Raw genomic sequence first — 21611 nt, 5'->3', positions numbered from 1 at the left:
CCCCCCGTACGGGACCCGGCCTTACTGCGGCTAACGACCCCCCCCCCCTCCATACAGCTCTATGGGAGAGGGGGGATGCACAAACACTGCAACTCCGCCTCTCCCATAGATACACATGGAGGGGGCGTGTTGGCGGCGGCATCATACCTCGGCCAACACGCCTCCTGCACGGGAGAGCCACAGCCCCGTACAGGAAATCGCTGGGGTCCTGCGGATAGGGGATAAGTGTTCTATGGCTGCAGATCACCTTTAATGGGAACTGTCACAAACTTTTTGTATGTTGTACATTAACCTTTCTAATATGCTTCATAAGAAAATTTCATTTCCTATTTACAGAAATCATGGCTTATAAAATCATGTCCAGGCTGAAGCACAGGCATGGACAAAAGTCCAGTAAGTGAGGGCTGGCTAGGACCCCTCCTGTGCCCTCCCCTGGCTGGCTAGGACCCCTCCTGTGCCCTCCCCTGGCTGGCTAGGACCCCTCCTGTGCCCTCCCCTGGCTGGCTAGGACCCCTCCTGTGCCCTCCCCTGGCTGGCTAGGACCCCTCCTGTGCCCTCCCCTGGCTGGCTAGGACCCCTCCTGTGCCCTCCCCTGGCTGGCTAGGACCCCTCCTGTGCCCTCCCCTGGCTGGCTAGGACCCCTCCTGTGCCCTCCCCTGGCTGGCTAGGACCCCTCCTGTGCCCTCCCCTGGCTGGCTAGGACCCCTCCTGTGCCCTCCCCTGGCTGGCTAGGACCCCTCCTGTGCCCTCCCCTGGCTGGCTAGGACCCCTCCTGTGCCCTCCCCTGGCTGGCTAGGACCCCTCCTGTGCCCTCCCCTGGCTGGCTAGGACCCCTCCTGTGCCCTCCCCTGGCTGGCTAGGACCCCTCCTGTGCCCTCCCCTGGCTGGCTAGCCCCCCTCCTGTGCCCTCCCCTGGCTGGCTAGCCATGGGGGGGGGGCGCACTATCAAATGGAGGGAAGTTGTCTGAAACTACCTTCTGACCATCTAGATATTAAGATTTCCATATCACAGGAAAATTATATAATTATAAATAAAATCTTAGAAAACATCCATCAATCCCACAGGATGTATATCTGCCACAGAAAGACCATCAATCCTCACCAATACATACCTGCTGCTTCTGATATGCCGTATTCGGATTTATCTTAGACTCTAAAAGCAGTGAACCTGAGAAGACAGAAGCATGAAGATTGAGACCAAAGCAAAAACTTAAGACAACATGACATATTTCATAATAATCCACAGACAGGTGTAACAGAACGGGTGTTTTTTTTATTTTTTATATACAACATTTTTAAAACTTGGGGGGGGGGGGGGGGGGGGGGGTTGGGGATACAAAAATAAAGGCTCTAAATATCTCGGAATTAAGTTTGCTGCTCTTAACCCCTTAAGGACTAGTGATGAGCGGCCACATTCAAATTCATGATATATCGCAAATATATGGACGAATATTTGTCCTATATTCACGAATTACGCATATTCGCGTATTCAAGGAAGAAAACGGTGAGGGGGGTGGGCAACTTTACTATTGGTTGCTAGGGATGGTGTTGATAACCTCTGACAAGTGTTTTTGCATCATTCTAATTGGCCCACAAGGGAAAAGGAATATGCGAATAGTCACATATGAGTAAAAAAACTGAATATTTTTAATTTCGCATCTATAGCGAATATATTCGCGATAAAAATTAGAAATGCGAATATTCGCACCCAACACTATTAAGGACTTGGCGTTTCAGTTTTTGCATTTTCGTTTTTCCTCCTTACCTTTTAAAAATCATAGCCCTTTCAATTTTCCCACCTAAAAATCCATACGATTGCTTATTTTTTGCGCCACCAATTCTACTTTGTAATGACAAAAATCCAAAAATCGACGGAGAAACCAAGAAAAAAAAAACACTATTGTGCGAACAAAAACAAAAGCCATTTTGTAATTTTGGGGGCTTCCGTTTCTAAGCAGTGCATTTTTTTGGTTAAAAAATTACACCTCTTTATTCTGTAGGCCATACGATTAAAATTATATCCAGCTTATATAGAGTTTGTCGTACTTCTGGAAAAAAAAAAAATCAGAACTACATGCAGGAAAATTATGTTTAAAAATGTCCTCTTCTGACCCCTATAATTTTTCTGCATATGGGAATGTATTAGGCTGATTTATTGCGCCGTGAAATGAAGTTTTAATCGGTACCATTTTTGTTTTGATCAGACTTTTTGATCGCTTTTTATAATTTTTTATGTATAAAAAAAGTGACCAAAAATACACTATTTTATAATTTTTTTATGTATAAAAAAAGTGACCAAAAATACACTATTTTGGACTTTGGAATATTATTTTACGTGTACGCCATTGACTGTGCAGTTTATTTAATGATATTTTTAAAGTTCGGACATTTACGCACACGGCGATACCACGTGTTTATATTTATTTATATATAGTTTTTTTTTATGGGAAAAGGGGGGTGATTCAGACTTATTAGGGAAGGGGTTAAATCACATTAACACTATTTTAATTTTTTTTTTTTTCCGCAATGTTATAGCCCCCATAAAGGGACTATAACATTGAACACACTGATCTCACACTGATCACTGCTATGCAGCAGTCATTCGGCGATCAGACAACGGCAGGTAGGGACCCACTTGTGTCAGCGCGGTTTCACCGCGGTGGTCCCGATCAGACTGACTGAGCAGCCGGGAAGGTTTCACTTTCATTTCAGACGCGGCGATCAACTTTGATTGCCGTGTCTGAAGGGTTAATACCGGGCATCACCGCGATCAGTGATGTCAGTTATTAGTCAGGGGCCCTGGCCATTGACGGCTGCCAGGACCAAACCGATGTGGTATTGTGGGACACGGTGCAGGATGTAAATATAAGTCCTGCTTCCTTAAGGGCTTAACCAACAGATGGCGTGGCTTACTACAGCATCACAACGTGAATACTCTGCCATTTTATGTATGTTCTAAATAGACCAGTGTGTATTCTAAAGTTCTCCTATTCAAGTCCCAGTCTGGGAGTAGAAGACTTGTTGTCTCCTTAGATATTTAGGGCTGTTTAGATAAGGGGGCTAGTTACACTCACTAGACAACACTACTACAATTAACCCAAGGTAGGAGGTGGGCGAATGGAGAGAAAGGGGGTTGAGATAAGAAACTGTGAGATAATTATGTCTCATCCGAATGAATATATAATATTGTCATATACTGTTAGACTGTTAGTATTGTAAAGGACATCTTATGAATGATTCTCATAGGAAGCATTGCTCAGTGTTTGCATTCCTAAGACCTGGTGGAAAGGTCTCAAGTTATGGTGTCAAGACTTTGATAATGAGTCTTTGTACAGGGCTAGTTAGCCAATCTTGTGAATGTTATTGTAACTAACAGTTACCTAAACTAAACAGAGAGATTCACATGTCTGTGTGAAAGACCTCCATGATATATTTTTATCTCTCTAATAAATGTGGATGTCTATGAGAATCCAGGTTTTAATTACTTGTGTGTGCCACACCTATAAAATTATGGCTCCAAACGTCAAGTGTGGAATGTGGGTTTAAGACCAGTTATTGACAGTTAACCCTTAATGGTACTGATAATTGCTTATGCAATAACACCCCTATAGGGTATGAGTAGTTAACATTACACCGACAGGAAAGGCATTATGGGTGATATGCTCAATGCATTCTGGGTATTATAGTGATTTCCTAGTCATTACTATATGTACACACCCAATCTACATTCATTGGGGAATTCCAATTTAGGAGGGCTTGTCTAACTAAAAAAATAAAAAATAAAAAAAAAAGTCTGGTAAACCAGATGTTAGGGACTGTGCTGTAGACTGTACTGTGCTGGTAAACACCGCACAAAGACACAGGAAAGAGTCCAACCAGGTGGAAAAGCCATGTGAGATCCCAGCAAGACGGACTGATCACAGTACCAGACCAATGGCTATCCATGACGATGAGATGAGCCGTTCAGTGTTCCTAAGAGCCAAAGCGAGGTCCTTACATAGACTTAAAGACACACAAAAAAGTGGTATTCCATTTAATTAAGACTAATTGGGATAATGTGGATGGAATTATACCATTTAGCTTGGCAAATAATTAAAATGATTAATTATCTCCATATTGAGATTATAGTTTTAGGATATTGTGAGACTTCATTCTATCTGCAGAAGAATCAAGACTCAATCTATCAAAGCATTAAATAATTGCTTAGGCATTGATAGAATTCCTACTTGCCAAACTAAGTGTTATAAATATATTTCCCACACAGGAAAATTGTTTCAAGTTTTTCCTCCTAAAATATAGCCTAGCGAGATCATAAAACTCTGCTATTTATCTTAATGTCTTACCAAGATCATGTATGGAAAATAGTCCAGAATGGGGCGGAAGTATATCATAGTTCTTCCATGTTTATATCCTTAGATGGATTTTCTCATTCTTGGAGTCATGTGATATGTAGTTGGTTAGAAGGAGGCAGAATGTATTCAGCATTCCATATTGATATGTCTATGATTAGATATGCCCATCTTTATATCATGAGGTTCCTCTGGACAGAGTGAGGTATTAACCTTTTTATTATACGATATTCCTAACCTAGTAGCTTTTGTTTCATTGTAACAAGTTACTTACTACTCACATGTATTGTTCTACTATATCTAGTGAATTAACAAGCTTGTAATGTTTACTAACATATCTAATTGATATTTATTTGCATATATCTGTGTTTATTACTCATGTTTATAATCTTATAACCAATAAATCTGCATACTTTTATAATACCTGGGTATTATTGTATATTGCAAAACTACATCCTAAGGCCCCTTTCACACTACAAAAGGACTCCGTTTTAAAGATCCGTACAAAGTTCCATTTGAAAATCAGCTGAAAACGGTAGTTACAAAATCACTAATGGCCGTTAGAAAATCCCATTATAGTCTATGGGATTTTTCTAATAGCCGTTTTAACCAGTTATAGCCCGTTATCAATAATGGCCATTTTGCGACGGAAGATCGTAACGGGAGAAAATGCATGCAATACTGGGCTATAAACGGGTTAAAACTAGGGATCGACCGATATTGATTTTGTAGAGCCGATACCGATAACTTATACAGATATTCCGTGCATTATATGGGCACATTAAAGGGGGGGCTGTCATGTGCCCCTCATAGAATACCCCTGTCCTCCTCACATATTATGCCCCCGACATGTGCCCCTCACTTATAATTTGCCCGTCTATACCGTGCCCGAGCAGTGGTCACCTTTCTCCCACACTGCTCCGTTCTTGCAGTGTGAGCTGCGGGAACGTGATCTCCGGGCGCCGGCACGATGTGATGTCATCGCGCCAGCCTGCCGTGGACGGCGTCCCCGCAGCTCTCACTCCCACTGCAAGAATGGAGCAGCGTGTGAGAAAGGTGAGGGAGTGGTGGAACGGGACAGCCGACAGCTCCTGCTTTACCATGCTGTGAGGGAAGGGCAACAGTCCCGCAATTCGTGCACCTAGTGCGCACGCCTTGTTTTGCCGTGCGGAGCAGCGGTGGATGCATTATTGGCAGGTTAGATAAGATACCGATAACTTTCAAAACCGTGACTATTGGCCGATAATATTTGCCACTCCGATAATCGGTCGATCTCTTGTTAAAACTGCTATTAGAAAAATCCCATAGACTATAATGGGATTTTCTAACGGCCATTAGTGATTTTGTAACTGCCGTTTTACAGCCGATTTTCAGACAGAACTTAATACGGATTTTTAAAACTGAGTCATTTTGTAGTGTGAAAGAAGCCTTAAGTATTAATGTCATCCCGTCATAAAAAAAACAAAACAACTTGTTGATATCTGAGGAAATAGTCGGACTCCGATGTGAATTGTATTGATTGGCTTTGTCTACAATTCACTAGGTCATAATTTTGAATAATTTTCATAATTCATATTTTTATGACCATAATTCCTAATTGAGTTATTACCGCACGACCAGATGCCTTTTATTGTATGTTTACTCACTGTGTGTGGGTTGTAAAGAATACACCGTTTTATACATCAGAATGGGGTTGTTTCTGCAGCACAAGCAAGTCCCAGATAAATGGGTCATGGCATTAAAACAAATGTGAGCAGTGTGAACATACCCTTAAAAGAGGAACTCCGGAGGAAATAAGTGGAAAAAAAATGTTTTCAAATCAACTGGTGCCAGAAAGTTACATATGTAAATTACTTCTATTAAAAAATCTGAAGCTTTCAAGTACTTCTCAGTTGCTGTATAATACAGAGAAATGTGAGAAGTTCTTTCCAGTTTGACCACAGTGCTCTCTGCTGACACCTCTGTCCATGTCCAGATTATCCAGATTAGAAGCAAATCCCCATTGAAAATCTCTCCTGCTCTGGACAGTTCCTGACAGACAGAGGTGTCAGCAGAGAGCACTGTGGTCAGACTGGAAAGAACTTTACAAATTTCTCTGTAGTATATCTGTAGTTTACACAGCTGATAAGTACTGGAAGGGTTGATATTTTTTAATAGAAGTAATTTACAAAATCGGTTTAACTTTCTGTAGCCAGTTGATTTGAAAAAAAAAAAATTCCACCGGAGTTCCCCTTTGAGACTCCCATACAGTGTGAAAAACCAGACAATCTTGCCGTTTCCAACAGCATCGGATGACTAATGTGTATGGGGGCTTCACAACTCTCCACCTACAGATATCAGGAGAAAGGGTCAGGCAGGTTTGATTTTACCTCCCTCTCCCCAAACAAGACCAGTTGTGTGAGGATTTGGTGAAATCATTTCATTGAAGGCGTATGGGCACCATAATAATAACGTGCAAGACTTGTTTCAGAACCCAGCAATAAGGATTTTGAGGAAAAGAAACTTGGCAGACTATAGACAACCCAAACACCTAGACACTTGCAAATACGGCCATAAATCTGTCCAGCCACGATCAAGGATTAGGCATATTACTTTAGGGACCAGTTACACCAAGAAGAGCCTATTATGAGATGGAGGAAGGAGGATTATTATTTTTTATTGCCATGAAGTGGCTCTTTATATCTTAAAACATTTGTTCTATTTACACTTTTTAAGACTATTATGGTATATTTATAGATGCATCTGCTTATACCTCCCTGGTATTACCATTACAGCTTCCCCAAGGGTGGTCACTCAGCTTTCCCAGCCTCCTGAAGATATTGTCTGGTGCAGTAGCCATATAGATATGGAATGAAGTTCCAGATGTCACACTCGCATTATGCCATAATGGAGATTTAGTGAAGGGCTCATAGTAATTCCCCAGCTTTTCAAGACTCCTGAAAGGCGTTACATCTGGTACATCTCTCTAGGTATTCCCTCCAATATGGAAGTGTCACAAGGCACATTTCCTTCAGGAGACTAAGAAAGCTAGGCGAGAGGCAGTAGAGTTGAGCAAGTTGAGGAAGTACTGTAAGCCTTGCATGGTGTATTGCCTATCACCCAGCTTTCCCAGTCTCCTGAAGACCCAGCAGTGATGGCTGCTTGTTCTCACTCCCTGCCTCTGATTGCTGGCACCCCTCCTCTTCCTCTCCCTGGCCCATGGGCTTTAGAATATGGCTACAGTAATGGCTTAGTCATTTTACGCTGCCTTGACATCAGAACACTGCCACTCAGCGTCCTTTCTTACTCCATTCCCCTGGCAGCAGGTATCAGATTAGTTTAGTGTTTCCCAACCAGGGTGCCTCCCGCTGTTGTGAAACTACAACTCCCAGCATGCCTTCGGCTGTCCGGGCATGCTGGGAGTGGTAGTTTCGCAACAGCTGGAGGCACCCTGGTTGGGAAACACTGGATTAGTACAAGGACTCTTGAAAATGTCCGGTATTGGCCCTAAAACTGGTATTAAATAACATTAAATAACTTACACCCTTATACAGAATGATCACCATAAAAGCCTGAAGTCATTATGTAAGGATTTCACAGCAGTGAACTATAAATGTATAAACTGGGTTCACATCAGAGGCTCAGTTTGGGGCTTCGGTCACAGATTCTGTTCATGAGTGGTTAAAGGGGTTCTCCGATGCTTACACATCTTATAAGATAAGATGCCTGATCGTGGGAGTCCCGCCGCTGGGGACGCCCGTGATCATGCACGCGACACCCCGTTTGTAATCAGTCCCCGGAGCGTGTTCGCTCCGGGTCTGATTACGGGAGACTACAGGATAGCCATCACGCCCCTCCCATAGACTTGCATTGAGGGGTGGAGCGCAAGGTCACACAGGGGCGGAGGCGTGACTTCACATGCCGCCGGCCCTGTAGTCGCCCGTAATCAGACCCGGAGCGAACATGCACCGGGGACTGATTACAAACGGGGTGCCGCGTGCATGATCACGGGCGTCCCCAGCTGTGGGACTCCCGCGATCAGGCATCTTATCCCCTATCCTTTGGTCCTTTGGATAGGGGATAAGATGTGTAAGCACCGGAGAACCCCTTTAACAGAGTCAGATGCTCTGCTGCATGATTGACACCAATGAATCCTGGGAGATCCCATTGACTAAGTGTCCAGCAGGTTTTATCCATCAGGACAGACAAGTATTACTAGAGAGAACAGGCCCTCAAGTAAAGGATTTCACTACTACTTTTATAAGTAAGATATCATTACTATAGTCCGGCAATAAATAGTTGAAGGAAGGACAACCCCTTCAATCCATCCCGCCCTACAGTATAGATGACCAGTCTGATTTAACTAATGCATGTATTTCTTGTGACTGGCTCTCTGTATGAAATACTGAACATTTTCTAATGAAAGTAATTGCAAAACCTATTGGTTATACATGCTTCACAACATATCAAAAGATTTTGTATCTGACAGTGCCCATTTAAGTCAAAAAATTGGGTATCATTGTAATTGTATTGATCTACAGAATATGTCTTTTCTACTGTAAAATGCTACAAAAAAATGTTGTAACCAAAAAGTTACAAAAAAAGCGACGGTACATGGTAAAAATAAGTGATGTCGTTATAAAGTTGAAATTGTCCGCATACAACATGCCCTCTTAGGACCCATTAGGCAGGAAATTGAATTATGGCTTTTAACCCCTTACGGACGAAGCCCATTTTGACCTTAAATGAAAACAGTCACATGTTCACTCCCGCACTAACTACAGGTACTGACAGATCGTGCAGGGACGCTGATTCATATGATCCCTACCTTGCCTGGATCCATCCAGCCGTTTGCCCGCAATCTTATTTTTTTTCTATATATGCAAATGTGGCTGTAACTGGCATGGGCGGAGTTTTCAGGAGCCTAATGGCACTGTGACATCATCGCCGCCCGCTTATGAATATTCACCCCCCCTCTGCTCCTAACTGGTCTTAACTGCGCAGGTCAGGAAGCGGCCGAGCTGCAAGGTTCGTGAAGAATCAAATTGCTGTAACCTCGCTCATCACTAGCACCTACAGACCCATGAGGGCTTGTTTTTGCGTCATCAATTGTACTTTGTAATGACATTTAATTATCCATCGCAAAACCGGGAAAAATATATATTTATTTGTGAGGCGAAATAAAAAATAAAAAAAAACACCATTTGGGGGCTTCTGTTTCTACACCGTGCAATTTTCGGCAAAAATGACACCTGATCTTTATTCTGTAGGTCCATACGGTCACAAGGATACCCAGTTTACTTACTACCTAAATTTTTTTTTTTTTAACTACATGCACCAAAATTTGTATGTTTAAAATTGTCATCTTCTGATCCCTATAAATTTTTCCCGCATACGGGGCTATATGAGGGCTTATTTTTTGCGCCGTGATGTGCAGTTTTTATCAGTACCATTTTTATTTTGATGGGACTTTGACTGTTGAAGGGGTGGGGGGGGGGGGGGGGGATTCAAACTTATTAGGGAAGGGGTTAATTCACTTGAGGGCTGCAACGATCAACGTTATCGATAAAATTCAATAACTGGATTCGTTGTCAACGAATTCCGTTATGGAATAATCGGCTGATTTGTTGCCTGGGTTCTGGCTGTGATAACACTGCTGCGGGCGCGTGGTCAAACGCTAGCCTCTGTGTCTAGTCCCTGTCCCACCCTCCGCTACCCACTGCTCACCAATCACGTGAGCGGCTGCTTCTCTGAACTCCTCCCCTCCCCCGCCGCTTGTGGACGCTCTACACTTATGGCTTACGGCTCTACACTGCCGTGGAGAACTCCGTACTACTGCCGCCGGTAGGACAGTTTTCTGAAGTTTAATGCACCCTACCCCTATTACTCGCGCATTGCTTATTGACACACACATGGGGGGGTATCTGCAGAGCATTTCACCCTAGTGTCATCTACAGACACTAGGATGCAATGCTCTGCACATACCCCCATGTGTATGATAGTGTAAGTGTGTACTACATGCACACTGCTATACACATGGTAGTATGTGGAGAGCATTGCATCCTAGTGTCTGTACAGACACAGGAGTGCAATGCTCTGCATATACCCTAATGTGTATTGCAGTGTGTGCAGAGCATTGCCCCCCTGAGACTGTAGTACAGACACTAGGATGCAATGCTCTGCGCATACTGCCATGTGTATAGCAGTGTGCATGTAGTACACACTTACACTACTATACACATGGGGGTATGTGCAGAGCATTGCACCCTTGTGTCTGTACTACAGACACAAGGGTGCAATGCTCTGCATATACCTCTAGCATATACCCCTATGTGTAAATCGGTAAGCAGTGCACACCGCTTTATCCGTGGGGGTTTGTGCAGAGCATTCCACCCTTGTGTCTGTAGTACAGACACAAAAGGTGCAATGCTCTGCACATACCCCCATGGGTAAAACAGTGTCTATGTGGTACATACACAATGCTATACACATGGGTGGGGTGCAGAGCATTGCATCCTAGTGTCTTTACTACAGACATGGGTGCAATGCTCTGCAGTCTGCAAATACCACCATGTGTATAGGAGTGCTATAGAAAAAGTGTTAAGTAAAAAAACAAATCAAATAAAAATTAGCTCCACCAAAAATCGTTAAAAAAAAAAAACATTTTTTTTTTTACATATCTGATACTGCCGCATGGCCAATTGTCTGAACGAAAACTTAAAAAGGTTAGTAAATCATTAACATTTTATTTTAATAATTCAGACAGTTCCCCATGCAGCAGTATCAAATTTACGATGGTTTCTGTTGGGGATCACCTGAATATTGGTTTGGCCGATATTATCGGCTGTTATTCACGATTTTGGACGTTATCGGCAATTACCTTGCAGATAATCCGATAATGCCCCGCCCCCCCCACCGCACGTTTTGATAAATCTCACCCCTATGTAACTACTGAATGTTAACGCATATCTTTCAGAATCCACAAAAAAAAAAATATAGAATTAATATGTTACTCAGTAGCAAATGCTGACCATGTACATTTTTACGGAAGGAGAGGTTTTTTTTTTGCAGCCCGGGCCCAACAGGCTGAAGAGACTTTTAAATAGATTACTCCTTTAACGACCAGGATGTACATTTATGCCCCGTACATGACCGCGAGCAGGTCATGTGCGGCAGGTCCCGGCCGCTGATAGCCAGGGACTCACCGGTAATGGCCGACATCTGTGATCGAGCGGATGTCTGCCATTAACCCCTCAGATGCCGTGATCAACACAGATCACAGTATCTGTGGCAGCGCAGCTACATTTTATGCTGATCTGATCGCTCGCAGCACATCCAAGGGGATCGTATCAGCCAACATGGCGGCCAGAGGTCCCCTCACCTGTCTCCACCACCTTCTCTGCTTCTACTCTGGTCTGAGATCAAGCAGAGCAAAAGATCACCAATAACACTGATCAGTTCTATGCCCTATGCATAGCACTGAACAGTATTATCAACTGATCCATATGGGGACTATTAAAGTGTTAAAAAAAAAAAAAAAATAAAAAAAAAAACACCCCCAAAAACTGTTAAAAATAAAAACAAACATTTGCTATTGCCCCGTGCGTAGATGCCCGAATATGTTAATGATACCGTACGGTGAACGTGTTACCAAAAAAAAAAAAAAAATTATAATAATTGCTGCTTCAATGTTTCAATAAAAGCACAGATCACCGCGCAAAAAAAATTAGCCCTCATACCACCGCTTATACGGAAAAAAGAAAGTTATAGGTCTTCAAAATAGAGGGATTTTAAACGTACTAATTTGGTTAAAAAGTTAGCGATTTTTTTTAACCCCTTAAGGACTGAGCCTTTCACCTTTTTTGCAATTCTGACCACTGTCACTTTATGCATTAATAACTCTGGGATGCTTTTACCAATTATTCTGATTCAGAGATTGTTTTTTAATGACATTCTACTTTAACCCCTTAAGGACCCAGGCTTTTTCCGGTTTCCATTTTCAATTTTTCCTTCTTAACTTAAAAAAATCATAACTCTTAAAAATTTTCACCTAAAATTATATATAATGGCTTAATTTTTGCGTCACCAATTCTACTTTGTAATGACATTAGTCATTTTACCCAAAAATCTACGGTGAAACGGGAAAAAAAAAAATCAATGTGCGACAAAATTGATGAAAAAACACTATTTTGTAAGTTTTGGGGGCTTCTGTTTTTACGCAGTACATTTTTTGTCAAAAATGATACCTTATCTTTATTCTGTAGGTCCATACGGTTAAAATGATACCCAACTTATATAGGTTTGAATTTGTATCACTTCCGAAAAAAATCATGAATACATGCAGGAAAATTTATACGTTTAAAATTGTCATCTTCTGACCCCTATAACTTTTTATTTTTCTGTGTTCAGGGCGCTTTGAGGACTCATTTTTTGCGCCGTCATCTGAAGTTTTTAGCGGTACCATTTTTGTTCTGATCAGACTTTTTGATCACTTTTTTGTGGTATAAAAAGTGATCAAAAATGCGCTATTTTGGACTTTGGAATTTTTTTGCGCGTACGCCATTGAACGAGCGGTTTAAAAAGCGGTATATTTTTATAATTCGGACATTTCCGCACGCGGCGATACCACATATGTTTATTTTTATTATTATTTACATAATGTTTTTTTTATTTTTGGAAATGCCGGGTGATTCAAACTTTTATTAGGGGAAGGGACAATTGAAAGGGTTAATGATTTTTTTACACTTTTCTTATGCAATATTATAGCTCCTATAGGGGGGGCTATAACATTGCACTAACTGATCTTTTACACTGATTGGTCCATCTCCATAGGAATGGATCAATCAGTCTTTTTGGCAATTGAATGCTCAAGCCTGGATCTCAGGCATGAAGCATTCATTCGGCGATCGGACAGCACAGGAGAAGGTAAGAAGACCTCCTCCTGTGCTGCAGCTGTTCGGGATGCCGCGATTATACCGCGGCGATCCCGAACAGCTCCCTGAGCTAACCGGCACATTTTACTTTCGTTTTTAGCCGAGTGGCTCAGCTTTGAGCGCGCGGCTAAAGGGTTAATAGCGCGCGGCACAGCGATCAGTGCCGCGCGCTATTAGAGGCGGGTCCCGGCTTCACTATGATGCCGGGCCCGCCGCGATATGATGCGGGGTCACCGTGTGACCCCGCGTTATAACGCAGGTCCGGGACTCATAACGTACGCATACGTCATGGGTCCTTAAGAGGTTAAACAGTAAATTTTCATCGTGACTTGCATCCTTTCTTGGTGAAAAATCCCCAAATTTCATGAAAATTTAGCATTTTTCTAACTTTGAAACTCTCTGCTTCCAAGGAAAATTGATATTCCAAATAAATGATATATTGATTCACATATACAATATGTCTACTTTATATTTGCATCATAAAGTTGACATGTTTTTACTTTTGGAAGACATCAGAGGGCTTCAAAGTTCAGCAGCAATTTTCCCCCAAAAAATTTCAAAATCTGAATTTTTCAGGGACCAGTTCAGTTATGAAGTGGATTTGAGGGGTCTTATAAGAAATATCCCATAAATTACCCCATTATAAAAACTGCACCCCTCAAAGTATTCAAAATTACATTCAGTAAGTGTGTTAACCCTTTAGGTGTTTCACAGGAATAGCAGCAAGGTATAGAAGAAAAAAATTTTTTTTTTTTTTTTTTTTTTTACACTCGATGTTCTTGTAGACCAAGTTTTTGAAGTTTTACAAGGGGTAAAAGGAGAAAAAGCCTCCAAAATTTGTAACGCAATTTCTCTCGAGTACGGAGATACCCCATATGTGGCCCTAAACTGTTTCCTTGAAATAAGACAGGGCTCCGAAGCGAGAGAGCACCATGCGCATTTGAGGCCTATATTGGGGATTTTAATCCACCACAAAAAAACCTAAGGCAGTGTTTCCCAAGCAGGGTGTCTCCAGCTGTTGCAAAACTCCCAGCATGCCTTGACAGTCAGTGGCTGTCCGGCAATACTGTGAGTTTTTCAACAGCTAGAGGCTCCGTTTTGGAAACAGTGCTGTACAAGACTATATCTTTTTTTTGGGGGGGGGGGGGGGGGGGGGGGAAGGACGGACAGGACTATAGTGTTACTTTTTATTTTGTGTAGGTGTAGTGTTTTTAGGGTACATTCACACGGTCGGATTTGCGGCAGCTCAAACCTAAAGTGGGAAGCTCGCTGTAAAACCGCCCGTGTGAATGTGGGGGGGGGGGGGGAATGGCAAACCTCCAGCTGGTGCAAAACCACAACTCACAGCATGTACAGTATCTCAGTGCATGCTGGGAGTTGTATTTTTGCAACAGCTGGAGGCACACTGGTTGCAAAACACTGAGTTAGGTAAACTGTTTCACAACCAATGTGTCTCCAGCTGTGGCAAAACTGCAACAGTCAGCATGCATTGACAGCCGAAGGGCATGCTGAGAGTTGCAGTTTTGCAACAGCTGGAGGCACACTGCTACAACTCCCAGCATGCCCTTTGGTAGTGTGTGCATGCTGGGAATTGTAGTTATGCAACAGCTGGATGCACACTTTCATAGAAAAAATGTGCTTCCAGCTGTTGCATAACTACAACTCCCAGCATGACCTTTGTCTGTGCATGCTGCGAGTTGTTACTAAGCAACAGCAGGAGGTGAACAAGCCTCACCTCCTGCTGTATTCTGCCGCCACCGATGCTGCTGCTCCGGTCGCCACCACCGATCCTGAGGGGACCCCCGCCGGACCAGGGCAAGGTAGGAGACCCCTGCCGGCCCCGATCGCCTCCATCATCGCTGGCCCGATCACCGCCCAGCAGGGTCGTGATTGGTCAGTGTTTCCGACCGATCAATCAATCACGTGATCGTGAGGCGGCACCCGTGCCACCTCCCTCCTGCTGGGTAAGGGTGAATGGGACTGTCTCTGACAGCCCCATTCACCCTTATTTTCCGGATCACCAGAGACCAGATTGACCTGAAATAGCCGCAAATCTACGGTCTGAATTGACCGGCGATAGCCAATATGGGGGGGGGGACCTCAGGACCCCCCTGGGCGATATGCCGGGATGCCTGCTGAACGATGATAGCAGGCATCCCGGTCCGGTCCCTGCCCGGCGAGCGGCAGGGGCCAGAAGAACGCAGGGTGTACCCATACGCCCTGAGTCCTTAAGGATTCGGAAAGGGGGCGTATGGATACGCCCTTAAGAGATTAAAGTGCAACAATAATAGAAAAAGCATGTAATCATGGGTATCATTTTAATCGTATTGACCCACGGAATAAAAAACACGTAATTTTTACCATGAATTGTACGTTGTGACAACAAAACCTTCCAAAATTTGCAAGATTGCGGTTTTCTTTTTAATTTTCCCACACAAATACAGTGGTCCCTCAACATACGATTGTAACCCATTCCAAATGAACCATAGTTTGTTGAGGGATCCTTGCAATGTAAAGTATAGGAAGCTGTACTCATCTGTCCCCGCCGCTCCGGACCAGTCACCGCTGCCCTGGATGTCGCCCTCCATCGCTGTCGCCACGTCCCCGTGGTGTCCACGACGCTCCCGACGTCTCTGCTTTCCCGGGATCCTCGTCGACGATGGAGAGAATCGTGAAGAGGATGCTCCGGAGCACCGAGGACAGGTAGGAGACCATCACCGGAGCACACGGGGCACTGTAAACGGCTATCCAGTAGCAGCTGAAACAGTCAGCGCTGCCGGACAGCCGTTTATGTGATGGCCCCGACATACAAAAGCATCGTATGTTGATGCTGCCTTCAACATGCGATGGCCTCTGAGAGGCCATCGCATGTTGAAATTATCGTATGTTGGGGGGGGTGGGGGGGGGGCACAGTAGTATTTTTTTGGTTGCGCCATACATTTTATGGTAAAATGAGTGTTGTTGTTACAAAGGACAACTGGTTGCGCCAAAAACAAGCCCACATACTAGTCTGTGGATGGAAAGATGATTTTTAGAAGGAGGAGGAAAAAACAAAAATGGCCTGGTTTATTTGATTATGCTACAGGGGCTGTAAAATTTGTGTAGTTCATAATATAGTGTCTGCACCTGTGGGTGACGGTTTTCTCACTTCTGTGATTTTCATCCCAATATTTATTTTTTAACATCATACAAAATGACTGTTGGCTCATTTCTCTCAGCTTGCAATATGGCCGAGACCTGACTCACTAGTCAGCTGATGACAGGGAGCCTGTCTGCTTCAATGGGTGGAGGGATCGCTTGGTGGGAGAGAGATCAATCTGCAACAGCTGTAGGCACCCTGATTGAAAACCACAGGTCTTTTGAATGGATGCAGCTCATTTATGTTTCAATGGGTGGGGGGGCTGATGTGTGAGAGGAAAATGGAATTATGGGATTTGTAAGCAAAAGAAGAAAACACAGGAAATTCCAGTTCCCAAAAAGCGAGCCACAGTGTTATGGTAATCTCACATCATAGCCTTTTAGCCCCAAGACTAGCGCAGATCCTTCCTAATGATGTCCATTACTGTATGTACTAGGAATCGACAGATAATTTTTTTTTAGGGCCGACACCGATAATCTGTGAACTTTAAGGCTGATAGCTTATACCAATATTCCGGTATAAGCTATCAGCCATTTCTCACACCCCAGCCCCCCCCCCCCCCCCCCCCCCTGCAGAAGCCGCTGCAGATCAATGATTTAATACGGGCGCCTCCCTAGTCCAACCACCACCGCCGCTGCCCCCCCTACCTATCCTCTGGCCAGAGACCTCCGCCTGTTTCTCTCCCCCTGCCGGTCCCGAGTCCAACCACCGCTCCATTGCCTCCCCCATCCCTGGTTTTATAATACCTGTTCCCAGGGTCCGCACTACTTCTGGCTCCGGCGGCGTCCTGAGCTGTCACAGTGCGCACCGACAGTGACGTCGCGTTGAAAACGTCACTCGTCATTGTGCAGCGCACAGCAACACCCCTTACGATGGATAACCCCTTTAATGTCAAAATGGGCTTGGTTCTTAAGGAGTTAAACATATTTTAAAAAATGATATTGAAATCTATGGTGAAATCTGCATATAACACATGGATATCGGGACACCATGCAGTGGAGAATACCTGCTGCTTCTATTGGCCCTTAAGGAGTGACGGCTGTGAATTATACGTTTGGTTCCCTTTCGGATCTAGTAGCAGAGAAGACTGGTAATACTTGACTAACAAGACCAGGGCCACGTTCACAGAACAGTATCATACAAAGGATCCGTTTAAGTGTATCCCAACTAAAGAAGCCAAAAACACAGGGCAGATCCACAACAGACAATGCGTACAGGATCTATATGGGTCTGAACACAAAGCACACAGTGTACAGACCCACAACAATCCGCACTCACATGCACAGCAGCACGTTCTCTGCACCGAGTCATATATAACCAAGCAGAACACAATACTATAGCAGCAGGAGCAAGTGTAACCTATACTCTGCTTTTACAGCACTTTTCTTAAAGAAACTGTATGAAGAAATGTTTGCACAACCGCTCCCTACTATACACCAGAAAAGAGAAAAACCTTGTACATACAGGAGGTTATAAGACAGTTGTCTCCAAACCGCGGCCCTCCAGATGGTGCAAAACTACAACTCCCAGCAGTTGGCTGTCCGGGCATGATGGGAGGTTTAGTTTTGCACCATCTGGAGGGCCGCAGTTTGGAGACTACAGTTATAAAAACAAAAATGCATAAAATGTTAAGTGTCCCCGTATACATGTAGCCACTGTCCAAAAAACCCCAACATCCCTGTCTCTAAGCTGGTTCACACCACGTTTTTGCTATACAGTTCATGTATCAGGTTTTTGATGAAAAACAGATTCTTCAAAACCTGACTAAACTATCAAAATGGGTGTACAAATGTTAACCCGTATACGATTGAAAACTGTATATGGTTTGAAAAATTATGTCCGGTAGCACCCGTTTAAAGAAAAAAAAGCGTACACTAAGTTTCCACTCCATTATGAATAAAGTTTCACTTGATTGAAATTCCAAGAAAAAAAAAAAACTTTCGGTGTGCACTGCACATGTGCAAAACAGATGGAACCGTACGCACCTACAGTTCTGTACAGTTCCCATTGACTCCCATGTTATAAAAACCGGATTCAGTTTCAATACAGGTTTTTCACACTGACCAAAAACCGTCCCGCGCTCTCCCGATGCCTCCACTACAATCCCCTCCTTGTGCTGGGGGCTGATGCGTCAAAGTGCAGCTCAGCAAATTCCCGCCCCGACCAGTGACCGTCAATGTATTGGGCCCCGGCAAAAGGATCACAGTGGGGACTGGACCAGTGATGGCACCGGGGAAGGTAAGTAAAGAGTTTGTTAAGTGTGTAAAATTATATTATATTATATTATATATATAATATATATATATCTATATCTATCTATCTATCTATCTCTATATCTATATCTATCTATCTATATCTATCTATATCTATATATCTCCTTTCAACAGACTACCCCTTTAAGATGCAAGTCCAAGCCGCACCAGAAGTATATATAAGCCACCCACAGGCTAATCATCTGTGTAAGGAGCATGTGCACATTGAGGAAGTTCCGGAACTGCACTAATTTAGTTGCCGATATTAAACCCGGTGACTAATGGACTTTTTCCGGGCGGCTTCCACCGAAAGAACAAACATTATTTTGTGGAATCAAATTCTGTGTCTTAATTCCTGATTTGTGGCTGCTGTAGGCCATACGTCCGTAGTGTGAACAGGCCCTTAGAGGACATTTAATACCCTAGGGTGGCTTCTCATACGTCTGGCGCCACGCTGAATAGGAAAGATTGATGCAACAGTCGGGAAAGGCATCTGGCATCCGACCTACGGGTATCTGGCATCTCAGCGCTGCATGTAACATTTACTGATCCAAATCAACCAGACATATGGATCTACCCTTTACTGCAGCGATCCCCAACCTGTTGCAAGACTACAATTCCCATCATGCCCCAAAAAGCAAACGGCCTTACGGTTAGAGCTTTGTAATATTTTTTTTTTCTCTTTTCCTTGACTCATGGTGGATCACCAGACCTATGTGAAGGCATGATGGGAGTTGTAGTGCCACAGGTTGGAAAATGTAAGGACATGTACAACACAGCCCTTCTGATCGCAACCAAGAATGTCACCCATTGCCGCTACGCTGCTTCAGATTAGTATACCCCAAAAAGTATGCCAAATGTTTCCCCAACCAGCATGCCTTCTGCTGTTGCAAAACTACAACTCACAGCATGCCCGGACATGCTGGGAGTTGTAGTTTTGCAACCCTGGAACATGGATAAGTGGTAGCCCCTGGAACATGGATAAGTGGTAGCCCCTGGAACATGGATAAGTGGTAGCCCCTGGAACATGGATAAGTGGTAGCCCCTGGAACATGGATAAGTGGTAGCCCCTGGAACATGGATATGTGGTAGCCCCTGGAACATGGATATGTGGTAGCCCCTGGAACATGGATAAGTGGTAGCCCCTGGAACATGGATAAGTGGTAGCCCCTGGAACATGGATAAGTGGTAGCCCCTGGAACATGGATATGTGGTAGCCCCTGGAACATGGATATGTGGTAGCCCCTGGAACATGGATATGTGGTAGCCCCTGGAACATGGATATGTGGTAGCCCCTGGAACATGGATATGTGGTAGCCCCTGGAACATGGATATGTGGTAGCCCCTGGAACATGGATATGTGGTAGCCCCTGGAACATGGATATGTGGTAGCCCCTGGAACATGGATATGTGGTAGCCCCTGGAACATGGATATGTGGTAGCCCCTGGAACATGGATATGTGGTAGCCCCTGGAACATGGATATGTGGTAGCCCCTGGAACATGGATATGTGGTAGCCCCTGGAACATGGATATGTGGTAGCCCCTGGAACATGGATATGTGGTAGCCCCTGGAACATGGATATGTGGTAGCCCCTGGAACATGGATATGTGGTAGCCCCTGGAACATGGATATGTGGTAGCCCCTGGAACATGGATATGTGGTAGCCCCTGGAACATGGATATGTGGTAGCCCCTGGAACATGGATATGTGGTAGCCCCTGGAACATGGATATGTGGTAGCCCCTGGAACATGGATATGTGGTAGCCCCTGGAACATGGATATGTGGTAGCCCCTGGAACATGGATATGTGGTAGCCCCTGGAACATGGATATGTGGTAGCCCCTGGAACATGGATATGTGGTAACCCCTGGAACATGGATATGTGGTAACCCCTGGAACATGGATATGTATTGCAGAGCAATGTACTATGTTAAGAGTGATCTCATGCTGGAAGTTTGCAACACCTGGAGGCACAAATGATAACCCTGGAACATGTATAAGGCCCCATAGTATTGCAGAGCAATGCAGCACATGTAAGAGTGGTCCCATGCTGGGACTTTTAGTTCCCCACATTAAGCCCTATAGCCTCACCGTCAGCCTCGGCCCGCACCAGCAGGGACATCCCCTTGAGCCGGTCCACATAGGTGGAGGACACATGGCCGGTGCCCCGGTCGTCCCACTGGCGCTCCTCGTTCAGGGTGTAGACCTTCACCCTCCGCCTGGTGTCAGACATGGTGCCGCTCCCCGCTCGTAGTCTCCGCCGCTCTCCTCACGCACTGCCCCCGCCGCGGCTCATCGTTCGCCGGTCGCCTGAGGGACTGAAGTCGGGAGCCGCGCACAGGAGGAGCCTCGGCCGCGGGTGTCTGCGTCTCCCTCCCCGCTCTGGTCACCGTCCACCGCCTCCTCCTCCTGCTCGGGTTTTACTGGGAGATCACACAGCCGCCATCTTGTAACCCGATTCTCTCCTTTCTCTTCCTCCAACGATAAATGAAACAGGTTGTCCCGGCTTGTTCGGCAGGGGCTACGGTGCCTTTCCAGGGACAAGAAACCCACCAAAGACTTCCGCGAAACGCGAATCAGCCAGCAGGTGGCGCTGGTCATATAGTGGCTACCGTGTCCTTGAAGGGTCAAAAGACTTCCGCGGAAGCGTGTAGTCCGACTTAGCGGTGGAGGTCAACAGCGGACATGTTTAATGTGGGTAAGGCCATTCTACACGTTCCGTATGTGTACTGTAACGTGAACCGACGGGACGGCGGCTTATGGGATATAAAGAGCCCACAAAAGCGCATAGAAAGCAGATCGTGACGTGATAATTTTATGGCTACGTGGACGGCGGCCCCAGCGTTGTTTGTTGGAGGGTGACCAGAAAGAAAGATGGCTGCCGGTGTTTCACGGTTTTGCGCTCTGTCGCCCCCTGCAGCTTTCTCGTCACATGACAGGGGCTTAAAATGGAACA

At 44.6% G+C, this 21611-nt stretch overlaps 1 protein-coding gene across 5 annotated transcripts in view; it reads right to left on the bottom strand.

Moving 5' to 3' along the window:
- Positions 1 to 21141, bottom strand: part of PPP4R3B (protein phosphatase 4 regulatory subunit 3B) — a 58354-nt gene extending 37213 nt beyond the window's left edge. For 4 of the 5 annotated variants that reach the window (XM_056567720.1, XM_056567725.1, XM_056567723.1 and 1 more), the window contains exons 1-2: positions 20747 to 21140; positions 1113 to 1168 (exon numbers count right to left, since the gene is read on the bottom strand). In XM_056567720.1, coding sequence (XP_056423695.1) covers positions 1113 to 1168; positions 20747 to 20888 — 198 coding nt within the window. In that variant the 5' untranslated portion in view covers positions 20889 to 21140. Of the gene's footprint in view, positions 1 to 1112; positions 1169 to 20746 lie in introns of all 5 variants that reach the window. The other variant, XM_056567721.1, reaches the window with a different exon arrangement.
- Positions 21142 to 21611: the final 470 nt, after the last annotated feature.

The sequence above is a fragment of the Hyla sarda genome, chromosome 3 (genome assembly GCF_029499605.1).
Source record: "Hyla sarda isolate aHylSar1 chromosome 3, aHylSar1.hap1, whole genome shotgun sequence".
NCBI classification, from domain to species: domain Eukaryota; kingdom Metazoa; phylum Chordata; class Amphibia; order Anura; family Hylidae; genus Hyla; species Hyla sarda.
Note: the sequence above shows the minus strand (reverse complement) of the source record. Positions and strands in the feature narration are given on the sequence as shown.